The 12,285-nt window shown below is 36.0% G+C and overlaps 1 protein-coding gene across 1 annotated transcript; it reads left to right on the top strand.

Moving 5' to 3' along the window:
* The first annotated feature begins 1,134 nt into the window (after positions 1-1,134).
* LOC114323362 (uncharacterized) lies at positions 1,135-1,860 on the top strand. Its single transcript, XM_028270941.2, has 2 exons — positions 1,135-1,216; positions 1,316-1,860. Exons 1-2 carry the CDS (start codon positions 1,135-1,137, stop codon positions 1,858-1,860), a joined length of 627 nt encoding a protein of 208 aa, XP_028126742.2.
* Positions 1,861-12,285: the final 10,425 nt, after the last annotated feature.

The following is a 12,285-nucleotide window of genomic DNA, read 5'->3' as shown; positions in this document are numbered from 1 at the left end:
ATTTCACTGCGTTATTCAAATTAATTACTTGGAATTACTGTGTGGGATTTTAGGATAGCTAGTCGCGATCCAGCCTTGGTCATCGGGATGGGTCGTGACAAAAGTGGTATCAGAGCAATGGTTTAAAACAAATAAATAATAATAATAAAATCTTACCTTAGTCCTTATGGTCTTACCTCAGTCCTTATAGTAATAAGTCTTTTCTTAGTTCTATAGCTAAGTTAGGCATCCTGTTATGCAGGTAATCTCGGAACTTAACTTTGGCAACTCTTTTTGGTATGGACCTGATCCCCCGAACGTTGAAGGAATTTTTGAAAATAACAATTACATTCCAAACTTACTAGAGGAAATAGGAGACTCTGAAGCAATAGTTAGGTAGACAGACCCGATCCTCAACCGACTTATGGGCTGGCCAGTATACTTAAGGGCTGTCCCCACAGCAGTAGACACATAGTGGTGCAGGGTTGACGCTATGAGTACCTTAGACAGGTTTTTAGGACCTACACGGGTAGTAGGCATGGCCCCTAGTCATGAATATCCTCGTTATTTAGCGGCACCTTTACCTTCAGAGTTTATGACTCAGCGATGAAATGCCTTCTTAAGTGATCACATTCAAGCAAGAGTCTCTTCCCCTCAAAACCTAATTGATACTCAGGCGATCGACTTTGGTGACATTACGACATATGTGGAGGTACCTGTGCGTATCATAGGACGACAACTGTGGGGTTACGAGGTAGGCATCCCCATATACCAAGTGGAGGTGGCATGGCGATGTTTTGGCATAGAGCAAAATGGATAGGAGTTTGAGCATCACATGCAGCTGCAGTACCCATGGTTGTTTTCAACCTAAGATCCTGATAACAAAATCCTTTCTTTTGCTGTTTTTTGTTTTTCTTTTGTTTGGTGTCTAAACAAGCTGACCAAGATCTAGTTCTAACCCATTTTGTCATGGAGGGTTAGGCACTAAAATTGACATAACTACAAGTAATGTACTAACACCATTATACATAAATAAAACCGGTGTTTTGTGAATAATGTATATATTATCTATGTTTTGTAGATTATGTGAATATGTTTTAATTTAGGTAATTGATAGAAATCATGCACCACGTTTATTAAAATTGTTTTATAGTTATGGCGAACGATGGAAATGGTATCGGGTCATCATCCAATGGAGCCGATCCAATGGAACGGATTGTGGAGAGAGCTATTATCAGTTTCTTGCAAGCCTTGTAGAACAATGGGTTACCAGAACATCGAGAAGGGACAACTACGATTAAACAATTCCAAGACCTAAATCCTTCCACGTTCACAGGAGGTTCATATCCATTGATAGCTGAAGCTTGGGTTAAAGAAATGGAGAAGATTTTTCGTGCCCTACTCTGCACAGAAGAACAGAAAGTATCCTTCGCCACTTTCACCTTCAAGGAAGATGCGCAGGAATGGTGGCTTCTCACCTTAGAAAAAGAAGAGGCCGTGACTTGGGCGAAATTCCTAGAGGTGTTCTATGAAAAGTATTTTCCAGAATCACTACGGGAGCAGAAAGCATCCGAGTTCCTACATTTGAGGCAAGGAACAATGTCGGTAGCGGAGTACGAAAGTAAGTTCACACAACTAACACGATTTACACCGTATGTTATTCCAACAGAAGCCCGAAAAGTAAGGAAATTCGAAGCAGGGTTAGATGCGGAGATCAAAGATAGGCTCGAGGTTCTGAAACTACCAACCTATACAGAGGTGGTGGATCGAGCATATATCGCAGAAAAAGGAATTAAAACCGCACGTTCCAGTGGAATGGGTCAAAAAGGCGGTTTTGGGAAGCAATTGGAGCATCAAGGGCAGCCCCACCAAAGAAAGTAAATCCCGGATCTACTAGCTCAACTGGTTCAGCTAACCAAAATTTTACTATTCCCAAGGGTAGCACCAATCCGAATTGTCTGAGTTGTGGAAAGGCTCATAGGGGACAGTGCTATCGGGCAATAGGAGCATGTTATAGATGTAGCCAAGTTGGCCATGTGATAAAAGACTGCCCAAAATTCACCAACTCTATGATAAGCACCTCTGAACTAGCTCAGAAACCAGAAACCGCCACAGGAGGGAAGAAGGAACAAAGACGCCAAGGAAGAGCTTTTGCGTTAGTACTCGGAAACTCCAATGCTACGGAGAACGTTATGACAGGTACACTTTCTGTCTGTGGTCACTTAGCTAGTGTTCTCTTTGACTCTGGTTCCACTCATTCGTTTGTGGCACCACACTTTGTTTCCAGGTTAACATCAACACCTAAACCATTGGGATCTGCATTATCTGTGGCTTTTCCATCTGGTGTCACCACACTTAGTACAAAGGTATACAAGTCTTGTGTTATATCCCTAAATGATGAAACCTTGTACGTGGATCTAACTCCACTCTGCATTAGTAGCTTCGACATAATCTTAGGGATGGATTGGCTTGCTGCCAACCATGCCTCTATTGACTGTACGACCAAAAAGATCTTTCTTCGGTTACCCAACCAACGCGAGCTGGTTTTTGAAGGAACTGGAGTTTTTACCCCTCCGTATTTGATATCCCCTGTTATAGCCCAACGACTTTTGAGAAAAGGTTGTGGTGGTTATATTTGTTATGTGGTTGACACTCAACAAATAGACGCAACCCTCGATTCAATACCGGTCATTCGAGAATTTCCTAATGCTTTCCATAAAGACTTACCTAGTACCTTGGTTGATCGAGAAATCGAATTCACCATCGACACTCAACCCAATACACAACCGATCTCCAAAACTCCTTACCGCATGTCATTGGCGGAATTGAAGGAACTAAAAACCCAACTCCAGGAACTCCTGAACAAAGGCTTTATTCGACCAAGTACCTCACCATGGGGAGCTCCAGTACTGTTCATAAAGAAAAAAGATGGCACGACGAGGTTATGCATCGATTACCGGGAGCTGAACAAAGTCACCATCAAGAATCGATACCCCTTGCCAAGAATCGACGACTTGTTTGACCAACTTCAAGGTGCCCAAGTATTCTCCAAAATCGACTTGCGTTCCGGCTATCATCAACTAACAGTCAAAACGGAAAGCATTGAGAAGACGGCCTTCAGAACACGTTACGGACACTACCAGTTTCTTGTCATGCCATTTGGCGTCACAAATGCTCCAGCGGCCTTCATGGACCTCATGAACCGAGTGTTCAAACCATATCTTGATGAGTTCGTTATCGTCTTCATTGACGACATTCTCATATACTCTAAGTCACCAGAGGATCATGAGTGACATTTATGAACAGTGCTGCAAAAATTATGTGATCGCAAACTTTATGCCAAGTTGAAGAAATGCAAATTTTGGATCACTAGTGTACACTTTCTCGGCCATGTCATCAACAAAGATGGCATCTCAGTTGACCCCCAAAAAGTTGCAGCAATCGTGGATTGGCCACGACCTACTAACATGTTTGAAATTCAAAGCTTCTTGGATCTAGCCGGCTATTACCGACGCTTCGTTCAAGATTTCTTGAAGATAGAATCACCCTTGACCCAGCTGACTTAGAAGAACGCACCCTTTGGATGGACTGACAAGCAGGAATGTTGCTTCCAGGAGTTGAAAAATAAGCTTGTGATAGCTCCTATACTAGCACTCCCCACAAGAACTGATGGATTTTTAATTTATAGCTATGCCTCATACAATGGTTTGGGTTGTGTTCTTATGCAAAATGAGAAAGTCATTGCATGTGCCTCGCGACAACTAAAGACTCACGAGAAAAACTACCTGACTCACGATCTAGAGTTGGCTGCAATAATCTTCGCCCTCAAGATCTAGCATCATTACCTCTACGGTACAACCTGCGAGATTTACACAGATCACAAGAGTCTTAAATATCTGTTTATGTAGAAAGAACTGAATATGCGGCAACGTCGATGGTTGGAATTTATGAAGGACTACGACGTAGAGATTCATCACCATCCGGGCAAAGCTAATGTAGTAGCAGACGCATTGAGTCGAAAGACTACCAGAAGTCTGGCATGTATTCTCGACCCCTGCAAAATCAATGGATTGCTCGTCAACGTAATCGTGGAAGCCACATTGATTGAAAAAATTAAAGCATGCCAATGTGAAGGTAAACTTTTGAAGATAAAGTACGAAGAGCAGAAAACTACTCCTAATCCTGACTTCACTATAAGCAATGGGATGATAAAATTTTGAAATCGAATTTGTGTACCCGATGTACCAGAACTCAAGAAGAAGCTATTAGTGGAAGCTCATAACTCGGGGTTTGCAGTCCACCCTAGCAACACCAAGATGTATCAGAATCTAAGAGAACACTACTGGTGGACAGGTATGACCAAAGACATAGCAAACCATGTCTCCAAATGTTTGCAATGTCAACATGTTAAAGCGGAACATCAGAGACCTGCAGGGATGCTGCAACCACTCCCTATTCCTGAATGGAAATTAGAGCACATTACTATGGATTTCGTGGTCGGGTTACCACGGTCAGTTTCAAAGAATGATGCGATATGGGTTATAGTAGATCGATTAACGAAGTCGGCACATTTCCTACCAATCAGGATCACATACTCCCTTACTAAGTTCGCCACCCTATACATCAAAGAAATCATTCGATTACATCGTACCCCAGCTTCAATCGTATTTGACCGAGACCCCCGCTTCGTATCTCACTTCTGGAACAAATTGCAAGAAGCTTTGGGAACAACATTGAAGTTTAGTACTGCTTATCACCCGCAAACTGATGGGCAATCCGAAAGAACAATCCAAACCTTAGAAGACATGCTACGGATGTGCGTGTTGGACCTCAAGGGTAATTAGGATGAACACCTGCATTTAGTGGAGTTCGCCTATAACAACAGCTATCAAGCAAGCATCGGTATGGCACCATACGAAGCATTGTATGGAAGGAGATGTCGGCCACCTCTATGTTGGGCAGAAGTCGGAGACAGGAAACTATTAGGCCCTGAAATCGTGCAAATAACAAGTGATAAGATTCAACTCATCCAACAACGAATTCGCACAGCTCAAAGTCACCAGAAAAGCTATGTGGATACGCGGAGATGAGATTTGGAATTTCAGGTAGGAAAGCATGTCTTCTTAAAGGTCTCACCAACAAGGGGAGTCATTCGATTTGGAAAACTAGGAAAGTTGAATCCGCGTTACGTCAAACCATTTGAAATATTGGAAAGAATTAGCCCTATAGCATACCGTCTTGCTCTTCCACCAGAACTGTCCAATGTTCACAATGTGTTTCACGTTTCAATGCTTCGATGATATCTTCGAGATCCAGAACATATTATCAATTATGAGAACCTCGAAGTTCAAGAAAATCTTTCTTATGAAGAACAACTAGTGCCGATTCTCGATCATCGTGATCAAAATTCTCTGAAACAAGACTATACCTCTTGTCAAGGTTTATGGCGAAATCATCGTGTCGAGGAAGCTACATGGGAAACAGAAAGTCAAATGCGAGCCAAATACCCGCACCTTTTCAAAAATCAAGGTATGTCAAGTTTGAGGACAAACTTCTATTTAGAAAGGGAAAAATGTGACACCCTAAAATAAATATCACACATATATATATATATATATATGGAATGGTTAATAAAATGAAATGTTAATAATAATAATAATAATAAAATATGGATATATACGGTCTGTCACCACCCTAACACATAGGGTGGTGAATGTGCCTATTTAGATAAGTCCTTGGATAAGTAATAATAGGGATAAAGCAAGTGGCAAGTGTTGTTGGGTGACACGTGGTGGCAAATTCATCATGACTGTGCGAATTTCCCCTTATAAATAGAGAGAGTTGCCAAAGCTTCGGAAAACAACAATAAAGAAATACATAGATTCAAACAAGTGCAATATATTAGTGAGCAATAATAGGGAAGTAAAGGCTAAGAGTCGATAACAAGGTGAGTAATATTATACACTGAGTCACCATAATATATGTTACGAATGTTTTAAGTTGCCACGAATTATTTTATATAATTTATGTTTTATGGTTATATTAATGTTTCAATTACGTAGATTATTTTCTGAACTTTATTTGCTTAAATTGAAACCCATGGATATGTTTGCTTGAATTTTAGGAATATTTGACAATGATTTTATAAACATTTGTTTTAAATAAGTATCACCACGGAGGTCCCATGCCTTAGGGGACTTAAATAATTATTAGCCTTTTGAATTGTCACTTTAGTGACCCTCTGACAGTCCCATGCTTGGGAGACTTAAATAACCTTTGGCCCTTTGATTAGTCACTTTGTGACTCTCTGTCTGTCATGGATCCATTGACCCTCTGATCTGTTCAGTGCCGTAATTATAATTATTTTCTATAATTTCGTGTTATATGTCTGTTATGAAAAATAAGTTATTCAAACCAAATTATTCATCATTTAACCTAAATAATTATTCATGATGATTTTATACCCTCATACTCTCAGTATAATATTTCTCATTCTGCCATGTGCTTATAGCTGTTAAAACCCCTTTTAGGTGAAGAAATTTAAAGAATGATGGTTTTTACCCTGTGGATCAGAACTTCAAATTTGATATGGATATCATGTTTTTTTTTTCTTTCTTGTAGTCATCATCCAACTAGTGTTATATCATAAATAAAAATTTCCATGTACGCTTCGGATATTAATCTACCCCTTTTATTTTATTTTGCTGCGTTATTCAAATTAATTACTTGGAATTACTCTGTGGGATTTTAGGATAGATAGTCGTGATCCAGCCTTGGTCATCGGGATAGGTCGTGATATAAATAGTCTATCTTAAATAGTATATAGAAGAGTTAGATGGCTTCTTTTATCTCTAAAAAATCAAATCTATTTTTTTTTAACTTTTAATTTTTTAAATTGAAGCATCAATTGTTTATATTCATAAAACAAAACTAATAAACACATATCCAAAAGCTACACATTTTTTTTATTTTTTTAATATGGAGGGTATTTACAAATGGAAAATATTTGACACTTAATTTTTTTTCTCCATAATTTGACTTATAATGATGTAGTCATAAGTGCCAATTTTTATACAAATATGAGAAGAAAATTAATTAAATTATACATTTCAACCAGTCACATACTCAAACTTTGACTATTTCAAAATGCTATTTCACTATAATTCCAATCAAGAGAATTTTCAACTGTTAATGTATATTTTTTTTTTGGTCAAATTATGATTTGATAAAAATTTAAAAAGATGAAACGTTGAAAATTATTGTTTTTTCTATCAAAATTGGTGACAAGAAAAAAAAATTGGGATAAGAATGATTTTTTTAAAAAAATTGATAAAAATTTAATGAAAAAATTAAAATAATTTGTATCACATCAAAATTTTTATTCAAATTTAAAATAAAATTAGATTAAAAAAAAATTAAAAGAGCATGATGAAAGTTTGAAAATATTTTGAGACCTTATTCTCATAGACTAAAAATCCGTATATGTATTATATTCATATTGTATTTTTAGTTATGAAATTGAAATCAAAAGAAATGTAACTTAAATTATTTGATTAATAATAGAAACATCATGTTAGGTATTGTTAAATATCACTTCACTTCATATTTAACAATAAAATTGTATATTTGTCTTAATTATAACTTTTAAACTTGTATATTTTCATAATAAGAAGAGATATGTCATAACTCATTTAATCTCATTTAATAAGATTTATATATATATATATATATTTATTTAAAATTTTTTAAACTAATAATTTAAAAAGTTATAAACATAAAAGTTAACTTATAAATTTTATATATACTATAAGGTAAAATATTAGATTACTTCAAATTAATTATAATAACTTTTTTTTTAAAATTTATAAAATCTCGGACATAGCACAAATTATTACTAATTCATTATAATTGTGAAAGTCTTTTTAATAAAAAAATCACACACATTAACAACATCCGTCCTATATATAAAGACTGAATATTAGGGGACGAAATTTTCGGCCTTCTTGAAATTACGAAGTTAACCTTATTTGCTCTCCTTATTAATAAAAAAATAATAATAATAATAATAATAAATAAATAAAAAAACATATAAGCGAACAAAATCCATAAAAACCACAACCACCCTATTTCAAAAGTCGAACAAGAATGAAGAACTAAAAATGAAGGATAAAAACTAATAATAATCAATAAATATTAGTAATCAATCACACCAAATACTAAATTCAATTTGTAAACTTGTACTAATCCATAAGAGTAATACTATATGCACCAATTAATATACTAACTAGTGTATCAATTGATAATGTGACATAATTTAAGATGTTTTTGGTATTTGTAGCGATCCCGGTTTCGATCATTCTTTCATGTTTTGCCACTTCAACTGGGCCGGTCGGTGATCGAGCTGCTCGGTCAGCTCGCAGGGGGTCCAGAGGGCACGCCCTGGCCGAGTCGAGGGGCAGTGTCCCCAAAGCAAAAATGTAAAATGCATTCGAAGTTGCTTGTCCGCTCGAGCGGCCGTTTATGCACTCATGCGGAGAATGTTTGGTTTCAGAAGTTTGACTTGTTTGCAAAAGTACTGAGTTAGTGTATTTGACGCTTGAGCGGGGCTTTCCACGCTCGAGCGGACCATGTTATATCAGTTCGTGAATCTGATATTTCAGATCACTTTTTCAGTCCTCTCTCTCTCTGAAACTCTCCAGAATTTCAGATCGGGAGTTTCTCTCTCTGGAAGTCATCTTCTCTTTTTGATTTCTCCAAATCCATTGGGATTTAGACCTAAGTTCTTCACCAAAGTTGGTTATCATCTCGAGAGTTTCGTTGTGTGCGGTGAAGATCGAGTTTCGATACCGTTGATTTTTGGGGTTTCATCTCATTTCTTCTTCAAAACTTGAGGTAGGGATTTTCTTAGAGTTATATATATGTTTTTGCAATATTTATATATTTTCGAAATCATCTTTCGATAGCTTTGAAAATTGATTGTTGATTCAAGAAGTTGAGCGATTTTGAAACTGAGTTTGTCTCTTGTTCTTTTAAAATGATTTTATGGGTTTTGATCTTCGTTGATTGAAGAAAAAATGATTTTGGAAAGTTTTCTTTCAAAAGATTTGAGTTGTATAGTTTTGGTGAGAAAACCTAAAATTTGAGGATTTTTTTTAAGAGACTGAAAATTCATGAATGATATTGTTATATTTATTTTGTGTATCAAAATAAATAGATCTTTGGAAAATTTCTTATTTATATTTATACAAATGATGAATTTCAGGGAATATGAGAATTATTGTTCATTTTGGAAATTATTGTTCAAAACGTTGAAATAGTCTTAAAATGACTAATTGTTGAGGATACTTGAGAAGAGGGAATTGTGTTATTCCTTGGATGATGAACTTGAATAAAAATATTTATATTCATCTTGTGTTATTGGCATATCAATTCATTTGATTACATTAAACTTTGAAAGTTGATTTGAAAACTTGCATTGAGAAAAGAATGTTGAGAAACAAGTTTTCATGGAATGATTTTGGGGTAAATACGTTGGTATGTTTTGATAGGTGGTGTAGATGATATTGAATAAGTTGGCCTGAAAGTCCGGGGTGAAAGATTGAAAATCTGCGCGGATAGGTGTCGAGCCTTCCGGTTAATACCAGTAAAAATGACAAATTGGTAGCACTTGTATAGTCTGCTTGCAGACACCGACCTAGGGATTACCAGAGTCATATTTACCACCCTTGAAATAAATTGTTAAGTTCTGAACAATTGAAATTGCATGACATCATTGAGCATGATGGTTTTCTAAAGATGAAATTGTGATTTATCTTCAAAAAGGGCATAGCATGACATGTGCATTTCATCTCTTGAGTCTTGTATAAAATGTATATACTTTGTTAAGAATTTCCTACTGGGCTTTATGCTCACCCTACAGGATTTTTGTACAAGAAAAGATGTGGTGATGCCGCCTAACTAAAGGCGATGAAATGTGTGTTGAGAGTACGAAACTCTCATTTTGCTGTGACTCTGTGTGTAAGCCAAGGGTTGTATGTGTGTAGGTTTGAATAACCGTTTTATGTAACCAGGCTCAAGCCTTGGAAACTGGTAAACCCTTGGGAGTATTTATTTGTTTATTTACTTATTGTTGGATTAATGTATTGTTGCATGAAGAACTATTGTATCATGTGATGTAAGTTTGGAGATTTATATTCGGTTTTCCTTAAAAGAGCTATGATTGTTGTTTTATCATTTAGGCTAGAAATTTGGGACGTTACAGTATTTGTAATTTGTATAATGAGTAGAGTCAATAATAAGGTCATAACTAGTGTTGGTACACTAGTTAGTACACTAATTGATACATATAGTATTACTCTTACAATATATAACATAGAATTGGAAGGGGAATCTAATTAAATAGGATATTAATTAGTGAACGATTACCAATCACAAAAAAAGGAGGGGCTGCATCATTTGTGTTTCTTTAATGACTTGTTTAAGTTACGTAGGTTTATGTTATGTTATGTTTTACACATGCATTCTCTTATCCATCATGTGTACATATGTATTCTATACATACATACATACTTATATGTTAGCAGATATTTTAATATTATAATGTGTTGTAGATTATATTGTTTGCTTGGGCTCTACGTAAATTATTCACCAAGTTTCCTCTCTTCTCCTCCAAGAAAACCCTTTTCTTGCCCACCAAGTTTTCTCTCCTTTAAATTGAGCTAACCTCTTATCTTGAAAAAAAGAAAAAGTTTTTGTTATTTTATTATGTTTGTGTGAGATTATCAAACAAAGAAATAAATAGTGTATGTGATGAATCTTTGGGTTCAACCAATTGTACAGTATTGGTGAGCCATACGACTTAATCAGGCTGTTGTATCTTGGAGGGACAAGTCAAGGTTTTTTTTGCTGCACCAGTGTGAGGCTTTGCTTAATCGCAGAGGACTTGAATCTCCTTAAAGAAAGCGAATTTCCCACACCTCAGCTCTTTCAATAGTTATTGTAATTTTTATTATTTATATTTTTTGGTGTTTTATTTGTAATTATCACCACCAATATATACATATGATATATATTTTGTTGCAAGCACATATATATTTATTTATTTATAACGGTGTTTGGGAACCTTTGAGTTAGGCTATTTTAACCTCAAATGGTAAAAAAGTCTTTTAGCCTCACCTAACCATTGATTTAAAATAATAATAATAATAATAATAATAATTGAAAAGCAGCGGCTGTCCAGTAGCACAGCAGCCTACACTGTCACCAAACAGTGTAGGCTTCAGACAGTTAAATGACGATTTTACCCCTATCGATCAATTTTGGGAAAAATAAGGTTAGAGGAAAATTTGTCATTTCAATTTTAAATATTATTTCAAACAAATTTTTCAATACAATAATCAACCCAAAAATTTAACCTAACTTCCCAAACACAAAAATTAAAATAACCTACTAAAATAGTCATAAAGTCAAAAAACCTAAAAAAAGCCACTTCCCAAACACTCATTATATCTCGTGAATTTGTCTCTAAATTAATCTAATCTGCCAACCCATTATTTTGATTTGCATTTCTTCCAATACCAGTTTGTGATATAGGTTTTTTTTATAGTGCACATAAAATATATTACAAAAAATTGTAGTGAAAAATTAATGTGCAACTCGAACTCACAGCGATTTTTTTTTTATCTTTTAGTTTATTTCTTGTTACTTTTTGTTTTTCGAGTTATACCGTTAGTAGGAGTCAATCGGTAAGTGACAGCATCGGGCAAGGCTAACTGATTTGGCCTGCTTCAAACCCTAGGCCTAGACTTTTAAGCCTCATTCAAATTGGGCCAACCACTCATAATACAGTCTTGGATAGAATAAAAGCATGTTAAGGCTGGTGAATTTGGGCTAGACTATGAGTTTTTTTTTTTTTTTTTTTTGAACATGAAAATGCCAAACGGCTTACAGAACATCATTAGCTAACAGAGCAGAAAGTTCACAAGAGGGATGAGCAACCCAGTCCAAAGGCAGTGAGCCCTTTAGGTGCATAGAGGCAACCCAATGGGCGACATGGTTACATTCTCTGGGGGACCAGCTGAAAATGATATTGTGACGAGCTCGAGCTTGAAGGATGTCATAGATAATGGCTTGACAGTCCCAAGGAGGATCCAACTCGGACACACTTAGCTCAATAACTGCTTTATTATCGCTTTCAACATGGACTTGAAAGAGATCGAGGGTTGAAGACAAGGCACAGGCCAGTCGAACCGCTCGTGCTTCCCCTTGGGTAATCGAAGATGATTGAACAGTAAAGGTAAGACCATC

The sequence above is a fragment of the Camellia sinensis genome, chromosome 12 (genome assembly GCF_055761805.1).
Source record: "Camellia sinensis isolate YWXY chromosome 12, ASM5576180v1, whole genome shotgun sequence".
Classification (NCBI taxonomy): domain Eukaryota; kingdom Viridiplantae; phylum Streptophyta; class Magnoliopsida; order Ericales; family Theaceae; genus Camellia; species Camellia sinensis.
Note: the sequence above shows the minus strand (reverse complement) of the source record. Positions and strands in the feature narration are given on the sequence as shown.